The sequence below is a fragment of the Triticum aestivum genome, chromosome 4B (genome assembly GCF_018294505.1).
Source record: "Triticum aestivum cultivar Chinese Spring chromosome 4B, IWGSC CS RefSeq v2.1, whole genome shotgun sequence".
Lineage (NCBI taxonomy): Eukaryota > Viridiplantae > Streptophyta > Magnoliopsida > Poales > Poaceae > Triticum > Triticum aestivum.
In genome coordinates this window covers 172,945,371-172,965,492 of record NC_057804.1, presented here as the reverse complement: position 1 = coordinate 172,965,492, position 20,122 = coordinate 172,945,371, and the positions used below count along the sequence as shown (strand labels likewise).

Sequence of the window (20,122 nt, the reverse complement as noted above, 5' to 3'; positions counted from 1 at the left end):
CGGCTGACCTTTTTGTGTGACGCCCGACACGAAGGCGCCACACTACATTGTGCAACACCTCACGGATAGGCACTACATGTCTGGCCAGCGTTGCACCCCAGACTGCCTAAAAATTGCTTAGTCATTATGCAGAGCCTAAGAGCTAGGCGTTGCACTGTATAGTGTGTCTCAGGCGCTGCACTAGTGGTTGCACTACAAAATGAAGCAACCACTAGTGCAACGCCTAGAAGCTACGAGGCGCCTAGCTCTCAGGCGCTGCACACTGACTTAGTAATTTTCGGATCACACGGGTGCGACGCTGGCCAGGCGTGTAGCGCCTATCTGTGAGGCGTTGCACAGTGTAGTGTGGCGCCTTCGTGTCGGGCGTCACATAAAAAGGTCAGACGTGTGAAATAGTTTCACGGGCAGTTCATTCTGTGATTTGATTTCGTCCATAGGCCAAATTTGTCAATTTTGCCGGAAGAAAAAGATGGGTAAAGTAACAGAGAGGGAGCAACATGGGACCCACATGCTGCTGCTGCTTCCGTTGGATGATATTATAAAAAGCGATGGCTTCACATACAAGCCTACATGGAGGGCATGAGCCCACCGTATAGTAATGCTTCCAGTGTTCATGCCCTTACAAACGGAAGGGCCTGACAACCAGGCAGTAATGACTGCCATACTAGCCGACCTTTTCAAAGGAGAAGAAGAGTTTTACTAGCCGACCTTTTCAAAGGAGAAGAAGAGTTTGCCCGCCTAAGGAACAGGGACGGCTATTCAAGCTATAATGGGTAAGTTCAGCTTTTCAGCTTTCATTTTCAGTCCGTATCTACTGATCGGATTTTCCATTTTCCTAAGGCCTTGTTCGGTTGCCGTGGTTAGATTCCACGAGTGCTTTGCAACCTCCTAGGGATTGGGTGATCCCCAACCTGTCATCGCATCCCCGCTATTCCTGCTATTCCTCATCCACATGAATCCCTGTGACCATAACCTGTTCGGTTACTCCCTTTCTAATCCATATACTATATGAATCGTTGCCCTTGGTCAACATCAGGTCAAGATTGGGAGGAGGAGATGGGAAAGAAGAGGAGGAGAGGAGGAGAAGGAGAAGAGGCTTACCGGATGGGAGAGAAGGGAGTGTGGGGAAGTATGCCGCCATCGCCGCCTCCGGATGGTTGCCCCGCCGCCGTGAGTGAGAGAGAGAGAGAGCTCGGGGATTCAAGGAGGGAGGGCTCGATTTTTTTTCTTCCACGTGGTTTGGGAGGGATTGGGCGGGGGTGTCGCCACGACCGGGTTTAAGCGAATGCACTTATAAACGAGGTCGGGGGTCGAATCCCGGTCAAGCCGAAACCACGGGGTTTGGCAGGGATTGGGCGCCAATCCCGGCGGGAGAGGGGCTAACCGAACAAGGCCTAACAGAATTGGAGGCGCTGGGTCAAGACCGTAGGCTGCCCCTCTCCACAACCGAAGTGCCATTCCCGTGATGATGATCCAGGGTTCCATGATGATCCAGAGACCAATTGAATTTTGATTTTGAGGACCCGTAAAATGGCATGTCCACCAATATGTAGTATGCTCCACACGAGGGCAAAGTTCCAGGCCGCTCGGCCGGATAGAACCACTTCCCAATAAGAAGCGCATTGTGCCCTGGACATGCAGCCATGTAGGGGATATAGAAATTGCCTCGCACAAAATTATTACCCAAAATTACAAGCCCAATGTAACATCAAACACAAGGGCATAACTTCCATATAAACGGCCGGACGGCAGCACATAAATAATGACATGAACATGCCACTGGGGTATCAGACTGGGCATTAAAATGCCCAAAAACTGGCAGCGGCGTAATACCAAGCTATAGAGAGACCCGAGCAAGTGCTGGTCCTCAATCTAACCCAGATAGAAATGCTTGACTAAAAACAACACCAAAAAACAATGGCGCATAAACATGGTCATGAATGGGAATCACAGGATAAATTCACAACATCAGTATCAATGATGATAGGCTGATAGCAACATGCAGGGTCTTCAACAATTACAACAGCTGAAGGAGGCTTAATCTTGGAAGTGGAAGTACACATAGATAAGATAAGGAACCATATTCTAAGAATCTATTACAACATCAGGCGTGAGGCCATGCATGTTTTGTTCACCTCCAACATGAGAAACATTTCGTGCAATACTTACTAGAAATGATGGGCAATACTTACTAGAAACATTTCATTCACAGATTCTAAATAAAGCTGCATTTTACCTATTCAACTAAATATCAAATCGCAAACAGTTATGCTCAAACAGAACATTCAGTTTCATCATTAACATAAGATTATGATAACAAAACCCCTTCGTCAACTAGGCATGATACTGCAGACAACTCATAGTTCTTCGAGATCATATCCAATTCATTGGTCCAAAAGAAAACAAACTACTAGCGGTAAAAGGTAGATAGATAGGCAGGCAAGCAGTAGGCCACCGCCGCCATACCCAACAAGAGATCTCGCCGGAGCTCAACGGTACGACTTCTGGAAACGCGCTCGGGCACCGCGACCGCCAAACTTTTTGGGTTCGCAACGGCGCGGGTCGGCGACGAGGAGCGTCCGGTCGTAGCGGCCGAAGATCTCCTTCACCTCCTTCTTGGCCGCCTCGTCGACGTACTTCTGGTAGTAGGCGACGAGAGACTTGGCGATGGCCTGGCGGATGGAGTAGATCTGGCTCGTCTTCCCGCCGCCGCGAACGCGGATGCGCATGTCGATGTCCTTGAAGCGGGACCTGCCGGCGAGCAGGATCGGCTCGAAGGCCTTCAGGCGGAGCATCTCGGGGCGGATGAGCTCGATCGGCGCGCCGTTGACCTTGATGAGGCCGCGCCCGGGCTTGCAGTAGGCAACGGCGACGGCGGTCTTCTTCCGGCCGAAGCACTGGACGGTGCCCGGCGTCGGGCGGGTGAGAACGGCTGCCATGGTGGCTGCGGCGGTGTGCTTGGTTGCTGTGAGCGCGGCGGCACAGGTTAGGGTTTTGGGTGGCGGCGCGTAGAGGGGATCACGGCGGCGAGAGAACGATTATATAGCGTGGAGGCGTTAGGGTTTCGGCCTCACTCGCGCAGCACTTCCTATGACATGTGGACCGACCTCGAAGGTAATGGGCCGAGCTGGTCAATTGGACTTTATGCGGGCCTCCAAGTACTGGGCTTTCCATGGCCTACGGTGGGTTGTTGTCGTCGATAAGAGGGCGCGATGGGAGAAGCAGGAAGCTAGGGTTTCGACCCGAACACTACTTGATCTTATCCGAGCGAGCCGTACGGCGGCGCCGAGGCTGCCGGAGTCTTCTCTCCCATCGGCCGCGCCGCCACCGCGGTCCAGCAAGGGCTTGCGGGAAGGTGGCGCGCGACGTTTGGGTTGAGAGACGCGGCATCAGCGGCAGCTGCCGGCGGCGAGCGATGACGACTGCCCGCGGTCGGAGCGCGCGCGATGATGGCCGCGCGGGCTCACGCAACAAACAAAACAATCTCCATTACTTTCTTGCTTTCTTGGAATGGTTTTCATCTTTTTTTTGATCGATTTCTTTTTGTTCGTTTTTCTTGTGCTTGCTATTTGTATTCCTGAGCAAATTGTTATCCGTTTCTTGGGTTCTAACCAAGTTTCTTCTAAGAAGATATTTTTAGTGGGTACAGTAATTTTTTTGTTCAGTGGGATATTTTTCATGCGGAAGTGCATATCAAGTAGTATGGGTTTTTTTTTCCTGCGGATTCGTGTTTAATCTCTTGTCCAATACTCCATATCAACATCCATAATAGTAGGAAGTAATATGCTAATATGGATGATGATTTGCTGAAATTTCACAGAATTCTGCAGGTGTCTTTGATTGCTCTCTTCGAAGCGGAAAGGTGCCAGTTTTCCTGTTTGAGACGAATACATGACCTGGAGGCCGTGATAGTATAGTTTATCTATAATAAGGTGTCTAATTTCTTTAGGAGATGGGCGCTGTAATCTTTCTCTGATTGGTTGACGGCTGCCATGCAGATTCAGCCTCTTAGTGGAGGATCCTGTTGTAATATTATTAATTGTATTTGTATATGACAAAGATTCAAAGAAATGCCGTTCTAATATGTTTTGCGAGCCCGTTGTATACTTGTCTCGGCTTAATACTGTGAAATACTCCCTCCGTCCAGAAATACTCGTTATCAAAATGGATAAAAAAAGATGTAGCCAGAACTAAAATATATCTAGATACATCCACTTTTATTCATTTTGATGACAAGTATTTCCGGATGAAGGGAGTATATGATAATATATCCTTTCGTTGACTCTTCAAATGTTTTTTGATGATACGGGTAAACGTTTTCCAGTTATATGTGCTCAATCATGAAATCTGTGTCTTATTGTTTCAAAGATAGCCTGCGGTTTTGTAGTGGTATAGCGGAGGTTACATGTAATGTTAAGGGCCTTCTTGATTAGCAGGATTCTAAATGCTGGAATAGGAAGAACATAAGAACATTCGGAATGTCATGCTCATCTCAACTCACCGGAAGGATTTTGGGTTGTTTGATTGCAACATAGGAAAAACGAAGAATATTTTGCAAAAAGGTTTGAGTAAATGCGAAGAATTCAATGGAAAGTAGTATAAAAAATCCTTAGAAAAAGTTCATATAGTACTCAATCTTATGAATCAAACAACAATAACAACAACAAAGCCTTTAGTCCCAAATAAATTGGGGTAGGGTAGAGGTGAAACTCATAAGATCTCGCAACCAATTCATGGCTTTGGCACATGGATAGCAAGCTTCCACGCACCCCTGTCCATAGCTCGCTTTTTGTCGATACTCCAATCCTTCAGGTCTCTCTTAACGGACTCCTCCCATGTCAAATTCGATCGACCCCGCCCTCTCTTGACATTCTCCGCACGCTTTAGCCGTCCGCTATGCACTGGAGGCCTGCGCTGAATATGGCCAAACCATCTCAGACGATGTTGGACAAGCTTCTCCTCAATTGGTGCTACCCCAACTCTATCTCGTATATCATCATTCCGGACTCGATCCTTCCTCGTGTGGCCACACATCCATCTCAACATACGCATCTCCGCCACACCTAACTGTTGAACATGTCGCCTTTTAGTCGGTCAACACTCCGCGTCATACAACATTGCGGGTCGAACCGCCGTCCTGTAGAACTTGCTTTTTAGCTTTTGTGGCACTCTCTTGTCACAGAGAATGCCAGAAGCTTGGCGCCACTTCATCCATCCGGCTTTGATTCGATGGTTCACATCTTCATCAATATCCCCATCCTCCTGCAACATTGACCCCAAATACCGAAAGGTGTCCTTCCGAGGTACCACCTGGCCATCAAGGCTAACCTCCTCCTCCTCACACATAGTAGTACTGAAACCGCACATCATGTACTCGGTTTTAGTTCTACTAAGCCTAAACCCTTTCTATTCCAAGGTTTGTCTCCATAACTCTAACTTCCCATTTATCCCCATTCGACTATCGTCAACTAGCACCACATCATCCGCAAAGAGCATACACCATGGGATATCTCCTTGTATATCCCTTGTGACCTCATCCATCACCAATGCAAAAAGATAAGGGCTCAAAGCTGACCCCTGATGCAGTACTATCTTAATCGGGAAGTCATCAATGTCGACATCACTTATTCGAACACTTGTCACAACATTATCGTACATGTCCTTGATGAGGGTAATGTACTTTGCTGGAACTTTGTGTTTCTCCAAGGCCCACCACATGACATTTCGCGGTATCTTATCATAGGCCTTTTCCAAGTCAATGAACACCATATGCAAGTCCTTCTTTTGCTCCCTATATCTCTCCATAAGTTGTCGTACCAAGAAAATGGCTTTCATGGTCGACCTCCCAGGCATGAAACCAAACTGATTTTTGGTCACGCTTGTCATCCTTCTTAAGCGGTGCTCAATGACTCTCTCCCATAGCTTCATTGTATGGCTCATCAGCTTAATTCCACGGTAATTAGTACAACTCTGAACATCCCTCTTGTTCTTGAAGATTGGTACTAATATACTCCGTCTCCATTCTTCTGGCATCTTGTTTGCCCGAAAAATGAGGTTGAAAAGCTTGGTTAGCCATACTATCGCTATGTCCCCGAGACCTTTCCACACCTCAATGGGGATACAATCAGGGCCCATCGCCTTGCCTCCTTTCATCCTTTTTAAAGCCTGCTTCACCTCAGACTCCTGGATGCGCCGCACAAAACGCATGCTGGTCTCATCAAAGGAGTCATCCAGTTCAATGGTAGAACTCTCATTCTCCCCATTGAACAGCTTGTCGAAGTACTCCCACCATCTATGCTTAATCTCCTCGTCCTTCACCAAGAGTTGGCCTGCTCCGTCCTTGATGCATTTGACTTGGCCAATATCCCTCGTCTTCCTCTCCCGGATCTTAGCCATCTTATAGATGTCCCTTTCACCTTCCTTCGTGCCTAACCGTTGGTAGAGGTCCTCATATGCCCGACCCCTTGCTTCACCAACAGCTTGCTTTGCGGCCTTCTTCGCCATCTTGTACTTCTCTATGTTGTCTGCACTCCTATCCAGGTATAGGCATCTGAAGCAATCTTTCTTCTCTTTAATCGCCTTCTGGACATCATCATTCCACCACCAGGTATCCTTATCTTCGCTTCTCCTTCCCCTGGACACTCCAAACTCCTCCGAGGCCACCTTACGGATGCAAGTCGCCATCTTCATCCACACATTGTCTGCATCCCCTCCTTCCTCCCAAGGGCCCTCCTTAATTACCCTCTCCTTGAACACCTGAGCTACCTCCCCCTTAAGCTTCCACCACTTCGTTCTAGCGACTTTGGCACGCTTATCCCGCTGGACACGAATCCGAAAGCGGAAGTCAGTAATCACCAGCTTATGATGGGATACAACACTCTCTCCAGGTATCACCTTACAGTCTAGGCACGCACGCCTATCTTCTCTTCTCGAGAGGATGAAATCAATCTGGCTAGAGTGTTGGCCACTACTAAAAGTCACCAGATGTGATTCTCTCTTTCTAAAGAGGGTGTTAGCTACAATCATGTTGATGGCTAGAGCAAAGCTTAAGACATCTTCTCCTTGATTCCTGATGCCATAGCCAAAGCCCCCATGCGCCCCTTCAAAACATGTGTTAGATGTACCCACGTGGCCATTGAGGTCTCCTCCTATGAAGAGCTTCTCACCAATCGGTACACTCCTAACCATGTCTTCCAAGCCTTCCCAGAACTCCCTCTTGGTGTTCTCATTGTGGCCTACTTGCGGGGCATACACGCTGATAACATTGAGAACCAAGTCCTCAACTACCAGCTTGACCAGGATAATCCGGTCCCCACGTATCTTGGCGTCTACCACTCCATACTTGAGGCTCTTGTTGATCAAGATGCCTACGCCATTTCTGTTTGCAGCCGTCCCCGTGTACCACAACTTGAAGCCGGTATCCTCCACCTCCTTCGCCTTCTGTCCTCTCCATTTGGTTTCTTGGACGCAAAGGATATCAACACCTCTCATCACCGCTGCATCAACTAGCTCCCGAAGCTTCCCTGTCAGAGACCCTACGTTCCAGCTACCTAAGCGAATCCTCCTAGGCTCGGCTAGCTTCCTTACCCTTCGCCTCGTCGAGTCAAATGCGAAGACCCTTGCTCATTTCCCACTACATTCGGGCGCCGATGTAGCGCGCCACTAAGGATGCGACGATCCGATCCTCGCTCACTTGCCACCGTATCCGGATCAAGATACGGCGCGCCACTTGAGGGGTGACGGCCCGGCCTTTGCCCATTTTCCACCACACCCGGGTTCCGATGTGGCGCGTCGCTGAGAGGGTTACGCCCCAACAAAAATCTTTTGGGTTTCATCTCCATAAGAATGGCTGAGTTTTTACGTTGGCTCGCCAAGCCTATCACAACCCTCCTCCTTTACCCGGGCTTGGGACCGGCTATGTTGAGACAACATAGACGGAGTTATGAATCAAACAACCAACATAGGAAATTTTTGTAAGGATTCTAATCATCAACAATTCCTATGAAAATCCTTTGAATCGAAGGAACCCAAACATTTTGATTTGCCTTTAAGCTGGATCTTTCTGAATACACAACATAAATTCACATGAGATCAATCGCTTTGGTCACAACATCATCGGAAACAGCTAGCATGGATCCCACTTATATAATTTACTTCAAAATAGTCCCTCCGTCTGACAATATTTCTATCTACTTCTATAATTTACTTCAAAATAGTCCCTCCGTCTGAAAATATTTGTCGGAGAAATGAATGTATCAAAATATTTGTTTGGGAAATGAATGTATCAAGACGTATTTAGTCATCCATTTTTATCCATTTCAGAGAAATGAATGTATCAAGACATATTTTAGTCATCCATTTTTATTCATTTATGCGACAAGTAATTCCGGACGGGGGGACTATTTTGAAGTAAATTATATAAGTGGGATAAACTCTGAGCAAACATACATTCTGAGCTATCTGTCGGATGGAGTATATGTTACATTAAAAATAAGCATTTGCCTTCCTAACATACATTCAACTGGACCAATAAAAGTCTGAGCTATCTGTTTTTGTTCCAAGGTATAACCAAACATTCAACCTGAATCTTCTAATTTACAATGTTCCTCAAAGGGAAAATGCAACTGATGTGCCAGTGTCAGTGAATGCTGTGTTAGATTAGCCTAGAAGCAAGATACATACACACTTTTTCCTGTTTATTTGGTTCCTCTTTCAGATCTTGAAAATCCTCTAAACATATGTGACTTCATCCGAATCGAAGGCACCTTTCCTAGCCACTGCTGGCCCTATCATCTGGAGCACATCATCAATACATACACCTCCTTCCTGTTTATTTGCTTCCTCTTTCAGATCTTGAAGATCTTCTAAACCTATGTGCCTTCAGTCGGATCGAAGGCACCTTCCTGGCCAACGCTTGCCAGATCATCTGAACCGCATCATCCTTATGAGATGGGAATTGGTACTCAAAATGTTTATCCACTTCTTTGAGCCTCTTCCACATCCTTGTCCATCGATGCTTGTTTATGCCTTTAATTAGTCTCATCAAGTAACCCTTTTTAATAGCATCAGAGGAACGGACAAAGATGGAGAACTTTGAATAGTCTAGGATATCCTCGTAAGGGAGCTCAATGTCGTCACTTATGATAACAGGGACACAGTGGCTTACTATAGCGTCAAAGAGACGATTGGAAGACGGGGTATCCCCGGCAATGTTTAGGCAAAACTTTGATGAGTGCATTCCCTGGCTGGCTTTGCTGACACCATGATCCTGGACGCTTCCGAAGGAAAAGAAAACATCCTTCTCGTCTTTGAGCATATTATATAGTTCCTGCCGAATGTTTCCTCCCTGGAAAAGAAAATATGATGTGATATATCATGGCACCAAACACTAGTTTTCTCACATACAGACATAATGGGGTTAAAATCTGCAACATGTATTAATATATACTACTCCCTCCATCCCACAACATAAGATGTTATTACAACCAATACAACCAATATATGGTTGTAATAACATCTTTTAAATAAGAACTTATGCACAACATCTATCTACCAGCGGTCAAGGAGATGCACAAATTGTGTTCCGATTCATGCATAAGGCTGAAAATTTTCTGAGTATATTTAATTCATCTCAACCCAGGTGAGGGGAACCACCTTGATGGTTTTAAGTTTTAGATTGCGCCAAGCTATCCAATTTGCCTCATCGTGTATTCAGAAGCACTAGCTGGTGCATAATGTACACGGTTTAATACTAATAACATTTGCTACCATCAGCCACAACTCAAAATACGGCACTTTGTAGTAGCACTATAGCAGTAACTTTTGCAGCTAAAACTGAAAACACATCAAAGCTGGAATTCTGAAACCTTAGGATCTTACCTAAGAAATGCCTAATGATCGCTCCACCCATCATAGAGTCTCAGCATAATGATTCAATTACAACAATTTTTACCAAATTCTGAATTATGTCACTCAATATTGCTGAAATCTGAGATGGGCTCTAGGCCCATATTGCAATTTCTGAAAAATCTCTAAGGGCCCATGTGGGTTATATGGCACTAGGTGTGTGGGAAGTTTAGTCCCACCTTGGAAGTGGAAGGAGAGTTGGAGTGGTTTATAAGGGACTCTCTCCCTCATGCTATTGGAGCTTGAGAAGAGATGAGGCCCTCGCGCACTCCTCCTCCTCCGCTCGCCTCGCCACGCCTCGCCACGACGCGCCGCGGGTTGCGGGATTGAGCCGAGCCGAGCTCACTCCTATGCGCTTCTTTTTGCCGGTCAGGAACGGAGAGTCTTTGACAGGTGGGGCCACGATCTGAGACGTCGGATCGTGGGCTACCGACTTGGACGTGGGTTCAGCCCACGTCTCTCCACGCGCGGCCGCACATATATATGTGGGGCGCTGCCAACCCTAGCCGTCACGAAACAGAACGCATCTCCGCCTCCACGCCCACGTCGTTCCTCTGCTGCTGCTGCCGCCGGCGACTCCGTCCCGTTCACCGCGTACACGGTTGACGGGAGAGCAGGCCTCCGAAACCACGCCTCTCCGGATCCTGTACGGGGAGAGGGGCGATTAGGTTTTTGGGTAGCGACTACGCGACTGCTCGCTTCTGTTCATCTACGTCCGCATCACCTTCATCATCACCATGTCGACCGACACCGACCGTGCCGCTGCTGAGAAAGCCGAGGCCGACAAGAAGGCCGCCGAGGATGCCGCGGCTGCTGTCACCGCCACCGCCACCGCGTGGCCGATTGGAGGGTATACATCGCTTATCCCTCTCGTGTTTCTTTCTGTTGTAGCAGTACTAGCGGTATGCGTAGATGTCTCTACTATATGCGTAGTACATGCTCTGTTAGATCATAATCAGTATGTTATCAATGCTGTCCATGTCATGCTCATGATTTATTCATGGATTAATTTAATCGGAAAACTGCCTATTTTCTCATCAATCCAAAAACCTAATATCTGTAGGAGTTTTTCGAATTCTGGTTTTGCTGCTGCACTGAAACCGTCCCCGTTTACGGGGACGTACTTTAAGCGTTGGCAGACTAAAACCACCTTATGGCTCACGGCCATGAACGTGTTCTGGGTCGCCGGTGTGACTCCTACAGGAACGATCGCTCCTGAACAGGAGAAGGCGTTTAAGGAGGCCACCGTGGTGTTCCTCGGGGCAGTTCTGAGCGTGATTGGAGATAAGCTGGTTGATGCATATTTACATATGCGGTCTGCCAAGGACTTGTGGGAGGCGCTCGAATCTAAGTTCGGGGCTGCCGATGCAGGGAGCGAGATGTATATTATAGAGCAGTTCCACGATTACAAGATGGTTGAAAACCGTCCTGTATTGGAGCAGGCTCATGAGATAATATGCATTGTTAAGGAGCTTGAGCTTCTTAAGTGCGAGTTACCGGGCAAATTTGTCGCGGGCTGCATAATCGCTAAGCTCCCCAATTCCTGGAGGAACTTTGCCACCACTCTGAAACATCAGAGGCGTGAATTCTCTGTGGAGGATGTCATTGGCCATCTGAGTGTTGAGCAGAACTCAAGGGCAAAGGACTCGCACGGAAAAGGGGTCGAAGGAACTTCTGTGGCCAATATGGTGCATCAGAAGAACTCCAATTCCCACAAGCCCAGGGGAAAGAACGGTGTCCAACAGACTGCCGACTTTAAGAAGAAGGGTAAGAAGACCTTCAAGAAGAACAAGAAGGATGAGGGCTGCTTTACTTGTGGTTCGGCTGAACATTGGGCCAACAAGTGCCCAAACAAGTTTAAGAAGTCAGGACAGGACTCCAAGTCTGTCAACATGATTGTGAGCAACAATGAGAATGGTGCATCTGGGTACGGTAATTTATTTACTGTTTTTTCAGTGTTTCAGCCTACCGATTGGTGGGTGGATACAGGTGCAGGTGTTCATGTGTGTGCTGACATTTCATTGTTCTCTTCTTACCAGGTCACAGGCCACGGGTCCGTATTGATGGGGAATGGCGCGAGTGCTTCTGTTCATGGTGTTGGCACGGTCGATCTGAAGTTTACTTCGGGAAGGATCGTGCAGCTGAAGAACGTGCAGCATGTCCCCGCCATCAAGAAGAACCTCGTTAGTGGCTCCCTTCTATGTAGAGAAGGGTTTAAGTTGGTATTCGAGTCTAATAAATTAGTTGTTACTAAGTATGGACTATTTGTTGGAAAAGGTTATGAGAGCGGAGGGATGTTCCGCCTTTCCCTCGCAGATTTCTGTAATAAAGTCGTGAACCATATTCATTCGAGTATTAATGAATCTGAGGTTTGGCACTCACGTCTTTGTCACATAAGTTTCGGTGTTATGACGCGGCTAGCCAAGTTGGATTTAATCCCGAGTTTCACTTTAGCCAAAGGTTCTAAGTGCCTTTCATGTGTGCAAGCTAAGCAACCTCGCAAGCCTCATAAGGCCGCGGAGGAGAGACACCTGGCACCATTAGAACTCATACATTCTGATCTTTGTGAGATGAATGGTGTGTTGACTAAAGGTGGAAAGAGATACTTCATGACATTGATAGATGATTCCACTAGATATTGCTATGTGTATCTGTTAAATACTAAAGATGAGGCTCTACACTACTTTAAAATCTATAAGGCAGAAGTTGAAAATCAACTTGAAAAGAAAATTAAACGAGTCCGGTCAGATCGTGGTGGAGAGTACTTCTCGAGTGAGTTTGATTCCTTCTGTGCGGAACACGGCATTATTCATGAGAGGACGCCTCCCTATTCACCCCAGTCAAACGGGGTTGCCGAGCGGAAAAACCGTACTCTAACTGATTTGGTTAACGCCATGTTAGATACATCGGGTTTATCCAAGGCATGGTGGGGGGAGGCTATATTGACGGCATGTCATGTCCTGAATAAAGTTCCGACAAAGGATAGTGAGATCACTCCCTATGAGAAATGGGCAAAGAGAAGGACGACACTCTCGTACTTGCGCACTTGGGGCTGTTTGGCGAAAGTCAACGTGCCGATCCCCAAAAAGCGTAAGCTTGGACATAAGACCGTGGACTGCATTAATTTGGGCTACGCTAAGAACAGCGTTGGCTATAGATTTCTAGTAGTGAAATCTGAGGTACTTGACCAGAAGATCGGTACAATTATGGAGTCTAAGGATGCTACATTCTTTGAGGATATTTTTCCTATGAGAGATATGCAAAGCACTTCTAGACAGGAATCTGAGGAGACTCCTGAACCTGCCATCCCTATGGAATATTATGAACAAACACATGATGAAAATCCCGAGGAGGATGACGAGGAAACCCTTGGTAGGGGCAAGAGACAAAGGACTGCAAAGACCTTTGGTGATGATTTCTTCGTGTACCTCGTGGATGATACTCCAACTTCTATTTCAGAAGCGTATGCCTCTCCAGAAGCTGACTACTGGAAGGATGCGGTCCGTAGCGAGATGGATTCCATCATGGCTAATGGGACATGGGAGATCACCGACCGTCCCTATGGTTGCAAACCACTGGGATGTAAGTGGGTGTTCAAGAAAAAGCTTAGGCCCGATGGTACGATTGAAAAGTACAAGGCTAGACTTGTGGCCAAGGGCTATGACCAGAAAGAAGAGGAAGATTTCTTCGATACTTATTCACCTGTGGCTAGACTGACCACCATTCGAGTATTACTCTCGTTGGCGGCCTCACATGGTCTTCTCGTCCACCAAATGGATGTCAAGACGGCTTTTCTGAATGGAGAGCTAAATGAGGAAATCTACATGCAACAGCCAGATGGCTTTGTGATAGATGGTCAGGAAAGAAAGGTGTGTAGGTTGCTGAAATCTCTATATGGCCTAAAGCAAGCACCTAAGCAATGGCATGATAAGTTTAATACAACTCTGACATCTGTTGGCTTCGTTGTTAATGAAGCTGACAAATGTGTATACTATCGCCATGGTGGGGGCGAAGGAGTTATACTGTGCTTGTATGTTGATGACATACTGATATTCGGAACCAACCTCAAAGTCATTGAGGAGGTTAAGTCCTTTCTGTCTCAGAACTTTGAGATGAAGGATCTTGGTGTGGCTGATGTTATCTTGAATATCAAGCTACTGAGAGATAATGAGGGTGGGATCACACTTCTGCAATCCCATTATGTTGAGAAGGTGTTGAGTCGCTTTGGATATTCGGACTGCACACCATCTCAAACACCATATGATCCTAGCGTGTTGATTCGAAAGTCCAAAGGCATGGCTAAAGATCAATTGAGATACTCTCAAATCATTGGTTCACTGATGTACCTAGCGAGCGCAACGAGGCCTGACATCGCGTTTGCTGTGAGCAAACTGAGCCGGTTTGTTTCCAAACCGGGTGATGTACATTGGCATGCTGTAGAAAGAGTTATGCGCTATCTCAAAGGTACTATGAATTATGGACTTCACTATACCGGAGACCCGTCGGTACTTGAAGGGTATAGTGATGCGAATTGGATCTCTGATGCTGATGAGATGAAGGCCACAACTGGGTATATGTTTACTCTTGGAGGTGGCGCTGTTTCTTGGAAGTCTTGCAAGCAAACGATCTTAACGAGATCGACAATGGAAGCAGAATTAACAGCATTAGACACTTCTGGTGTTGAAGCAGGATGGCTTCGAGATCTTTTGATGGACTTGCCACTGGTTGATAAACCGGTTCCGGCTATCCTTATGAACTGTGATAATCAGACTGTCATCACCAAGGTGAAGAGTTCAAAGGACAACATGAAGTCCAACAAACACATAAGAATGAGATTAAAGGCTGTCAGAAAATTAAGAAACTCCGGAGTGATAGCGTTGGACTATGTCCATACGGCTAAGAATCTGGCAGATCCCTTTACGAAAGGGCTATCACGTGTAGTGATAGATAGTGCATCGAGGGAGATGGGTATGAGACCCACATGAGTTACCATGGTGGTAACCCAACCTATGTGATCGGAGATCCCGTGAAGTAGGACCTGGGGAAACAAGCCAGTGGTGAACTGAGGAGAGTAACTTTACTAACCCACTCCGTTGGAGATGCAATACTCTCGGAAACTGTACGGAAGGATGACTATTGTCTTAATGTGTTCCAAGGCTTATATGTATAAGCAAGATGCTATCCTACAGAGCGATCTTTGGAGGAACACACCTATGTGAGCCCGACTGCTAGTCACAGTCTATGAGATTGGGGTGATCTCTAGTAAACTCATGAATAGGCCAGGAGTGTGACTTATATGCTCCACCCGAGGGGTCAGCCTTCGGCAGCCCAGTACTAGTAAGACATGTGGTGAAACTTCTTTACGCCAAACTGACAATTCAAGGCATAGTCCATTGTTCAGTTGTGAAGGAATGTAGCTACTTGCTCTAGGTGAAGCTCAACCTTAATAGGTCTTCACTGAAACACTAGTATATCAAAACAGTATTTGGAACAGAGGACACTATGGGCCCTCGAGATCTGGTGGGGGATTGCTGAAATCTGAGATGGGCTCTAGGCCCATATTGCAATTTCTGAAAAATCTCTAAGGGCCCATGTGGGTTATATGGCACTAGGTGTGTGGGAAGTTTAGTCCCACCTTGGAAGTGGAAGGAGAGTTGGAGTGGTTTATAAGGGACTCTCTCCCTCATGCTATTGGAGCTTGAGAAGAGATGAGGCCCTCGCGCACTCCTCCTCCTCCGCTCGCCTCGCCACGCCACGCCTCGCCACGACGCGCCGCGGGTTGCGGGATTGAGCCGAGCCGAGCTCACTCCTATGCGCTTCTTTTTGCCGGTCAGGAACGGAGAGTCTTTGACAGGTGGGGCCACGATCTGAGACGTCGGATCGTGGGCTACCGACTTGGACGTGGGTTCAGCCCACGTCTCTCCACGCGCGGCCGCACATATATATGTGGGGCGCTGCCAACCCTAGCCGTCACGAAACAGAACGCATCTCCGCCTCCACGCCCACGTCGTTCCTCTGCTGCTGCTGCCGCCGGCGACTCCGTCCCGTTCACCGCGTACACGGTTGACGGGAGAGCAGGCCTCCGAAACCACGCCTCTCCGGATCCTGTACGGGGAGAGGGGCGATTAGGTTTTTGGGTAGCGACTACGCGACTGCTCGCTTCTGTTCATCTACGTCCGCATCACCTTCATCATCACCATGTCGACCGACACCGACCGTGCCGCCGCTGAGAAAGCCGAGGCCGACAAGAAGGCCGCCGAGGATGCCGCGGCTGCTGTCACCGCCACCGCCACCGCGTGGCCGATTGGAGGGTATACATCGCTTATCCCTCTCGTGTTTCTTTCTGTTGTAGCAGTACTAGCGGTATGCGTAGATGTCTCTACTATATGCGTAGTACATGCTCTGTTAGATCATAATCAGTATGTTATCAATGCTGTCCATGTCATGCTCATGATTTATTCATGGATTAATTTAATCGGAAAACTGTCTATTTTCTCATCAAATATAAATCTAACCAATTCTCTGCATCAGCTAAACCTACTTGGCAAATACCAGCAGGCTTTTGCGAGAATTAAGCAGTGCCATTATAGTATGTCATGATTGGCGTCTCATAGTCACAGGTTATACAGAATTTAGTTTGCAGTGTGCAGAACCAGATTAGTAAGCAGAATTATTACCTCCTTCCTGTAAATGGCTCCCCGGAAGTATAACAATGTCGGCCGATCATCAAACCCGGCCGTGTCATTCACAAATGTCTTCGCCATATGTCGGTATGGCGCAATGAGATCCTTCTCCAAGCTGGCAACCCTGGGGTGGTACCTCCCGAAGTCAGACAGCACGAACACTGTTGGGAACAACGCCGATCGGGCGTGGAGCAAGCTGTTGGGGTGGTGCGCGACGACGACATGGTCGGCACCGCCGGACCTCTTCCACTCCGGCTGCGCCACCAGATACCTGACGAGCTTCTCCTGTAGGTACATGTCTCTGCTTACCTTCTCCGGCGGCACGGCCTTGGAGTGGCGGTTGTAACTGAGGGACGCGAAGAAGGGGACGAAGATCACGTCCGCATCACGAGAGTCGGCAACCCTCGCCGCCGGACCGCACGGTGCTGCTGACGATGATGCCAGGAGGTCCAGCGTGAGCCAGTACTCCACGCTGTGCTGCTGGTTAAGCCCACCGGGGTAGCGCGGGACTGTGCCGCCGCTGACGTCAGGCCAGACGCCGCCGCCGTTCCCGGGAGGTGGAGCCCAGCCGAGCAGCCCGAAGTGGAACTCCGGCGGCATGTCGTAAACGAACACCCTGACGGCAGCGTCGCGGGGGTCGCATCTCCCAGGTTCAGCAGCCGCCGCCGAGCCGGAGCTGGGGTCGTCGGGGCGGCCATTCTCATCAAGAAAGGAGAGCTCTTTACCCTTGGAGGCGGATGTTACACTCACGGAGATAGGGACGGCCGAGAAGTCGGCGGGGGTTGCCGGGACGGGGAGGCCGGTGTCGGCGGGGCGCCAGCGGCTGGCGCCGGCGGCGGCGAAGAGGAAGATGGTGGAGGCGACTAGGACGGTGGCCGCCGCCAGCGGCAGGAGGAGGGCGCGAGCACGGGGCGGCGCCATGGAGCGCGAGGCTCATGGCCGGAGTGGTGCACGGGGGAGCATGGCGAATCGTCGATCTGGTGGATTGCAAGGAAGGGGAAGCAAAGGTTGGGTTTTCCGTGTGGTCGGAGTTTGGTTGGTTCTGGGTGGTGAGTTGGCTGGCGTGTGCTTTCCGGCCTGGGCCTTGAAAGTGACGTGACCATTCACTGCTGGACTGGATTCTCCAAATAGGTGTAGCAGCAGCCAATTTTCTTTTCCCCCTTGCTACTCCTATTTCTCATGTACTCCCTCCGTTCCTACCGCTCAAAAAAAAACTCCCGTCCTAAATACAAGTCCTTTTAGTTAGAGATTCTAATATAGACTACATACGAAGCTGAATTTACATTTTAAAATATGTCTATATATATCAGTATGTTGTTCCTAGGAAAATCTCTGCAAAGACTTATATTTAGAAATGGAGGAAGTACCTAAAAATGACTCTAAAAAAGTCGGTTTTGCTAAAGCACATCTAAATGTGCCTAAGTATTGCACATTAAAATCCTATGTCATTGATTTTATATGGCTAAAAAGTACCCCCCCACCGTCTCATAATATAAGACGCTTTTGCAAGCTAACATAGCTTGCTAGCTTGCAAAAATGTCTTATATTGTGGGATGGAGGGAGTATTACCTAAAAAAGATTTCGCATCAGTTGAATTGGGCATTAGCGCCAAGACAACGCTAATCGCAGTGAGGTGCGGGCACGGCGGCTAGGCTTGGACGGGAACAACTACAAGTTGGGGACGATGCGATAGCGGCGTCCCAAGCGAAGGGGGGAGGGCAAGGGTTGACAATTTGGGCGCGCGCGCGTGTGTGTGTGTGTGGGGGGGGGGGGGGAGGGTGGGGCGCTGGCTCGCCGGAGATAATCCAATGTCGTCAAGGTTTAGAAGGATAACCAAGGCGGCGGGAGGCGACGAGGCTCGTGCCGGAGCACCTGTAGCCACATGGGGACGTGAGTAGACAGTCTGGTTGGTGGTATGTGGGAGGAGGGAGAAAGACGTGCGCGTCTGGAGGAGGAAGAGAAATATGGTGGTTATTTGAAGGAGGAAATGGATGGTGGGTCGTTAGATTTTGATATAGGAGATATGCAAGCCTCGACCGCGTTATCAACACCGCGAGCATAAAACCAGCTAAGTCACTTTCATGCTTAAAAGATTACAAATTTCAGTTTTTCTGTAGTTTGGTCATGCTTTATATGTGTTGAATAAAGATGTTTTTCTCCTTGTTCGTTTTGACCATTCTAAGTAATTTACCTAAGTCAAGGTAGACTTGGGGGTTGTTAAATCCTTCACTTTAATCTGTGTCCTAATAGTCTAAGTGTTTTCTTCTTCAGTCGTTTGAAGCCTTTTCCTATTGTTCCTTTGTCGGCTCAAGTACGGCCAATAGCCAAATTGCCTTACTTCTTTTGCCACTTAAATTTAGGCTCAGGTACTTGGCTAATAGCCGGATTGCCTTACTTCTTTTGCCACTTAAATTTAAGGCAATCAGGCCAAGTCTTTGGGAAGTACAATAGCCGGATTCAATCCTCGGGGGCTCAAGCCGACAATAGTGGATTCAACCAGCCTTCGCGCTCAACTTGAGGCTCGGGGGCTACTGCACACCTCTTTTTCTAAAGTATGCTGCCAAGTGAGAATTCAATCCTTGGGACGATTTTGTGAATCGACCTAAGTCTCAGGGGTTATTGGGATCAGTGGTTTTATTTTATCCTTCAGGTGCATAGCAGTTTTTAAGCCATCACACACCTTTATGGATACTGGTTGTATATCTCAACAGATAATAAATTGCACCAATCCGAAAAAAATTCATGAAAAATCGGCTCACGGAAGTCGGCTTGTTGGGACAACTTTTCCCCTAGGAGGCTAACCATCTACATCGACAACTCAAGATCGAGGTGGTGCGTGCCACTTCGGAAATAGTCCAACATGGAGGTTGGCTACGAGCGGTTGGCTGCGTGGGAGACTTTTTCGGCATGCAGCTCGGTCCCACTGCTTCAACATTTCTAGAATATCGAGGTGGTCTACGTCATCTCGGATGTAGTCTGGCATCAGAGCTCGGCTACAAGAAGATACTGGTCGAGGAAAGTTCTCATAGGACCAGCTTCAAGACCAGCGACCCAAGATGACGAGTAACTCGGATAAACCATGGTGCGACCAGAGTTGAAGACCGGTTCAGAGACCGGATAAATCAAGGCAAATGGAACACTTTCCATGTTGGAGGATTCACCATCAGGCGCACCACAGCACAAGACAACCACCCATACGAGCATGTGCGCTTGTATGGACAGTCGTATGAGGGGCCATGAGACCCCCCTCGTCTACAGGAACAACTTCCGTAAAGGAGAACACACCATTAGAGAAACCTAGCCACCGCCACACCATCCAGAACAGAGAGAGAAGAGATCCGGAGAAGAATAACCACAGGAGATCCTTCTAGTTTGTTCTTCCACCTTCATACTCATTTCATTTCATCATCACCATTGTAAGAGGAATTCCAAGTTGTAAGATTAGGGTGTATAACAATATTCGTATTCATCTGGAGATTGAGACTTGTTTAATCATTAATCTTATTATGGATCTTCATTGTGACACCCTTGTA

The 20,122-nt window shown here is 48.0% G+C and overlaps 2 protein-coding genes across 2 annotated transcripts; both read right to left on the bottom strand.

The window, feature by feature from the left end:
• Nucleotides 1–2,272: 2,272 nt before the first annotated feature.
• On the bottom strand, nt 2,273–3,025 carry LOC123091639 (40S ribosomal protein S16). The gene has a single exon (XM_044513205.1). It carries the CDS (start codon nt 2,937–2,939, stop codon nt 2,490–2,492), a length of 450 nt encoding a protein of 149 aa, XP_044369140.1. The 5' UTR covers nt 2,940–3,025; the 3' UTR covers nt 2,273–2,489.
• A 5,432-nt stretch (nt 3,026–8,457) lies between these two features.
• On the bottom strand, nt 8,458–17,676 carry LOC123091638 (probable arabinosyltransferase ARAD1). Its single transcript, XM_044513204.1, has 2 exons — nt 16,584–17,676; nt 8,458–9,346 (listed from the first exon to the last, which is right to left on the bottom strand). The coding sequence occupies exons 1-2, from the start codon at nt 17,508–17,510 to the stop codon at nt 8,831–8,833; spliced, it is 1,443 nt and encodes a 480-aa protein (XP_044369139.1). The 5' UTR covers nt 17,511–17,676; the 3' UTR covers nt 8,458–8,830.
• Between the last annotated feature and the right edge of the window lie 2,446 nt (nt 17,677–20,122).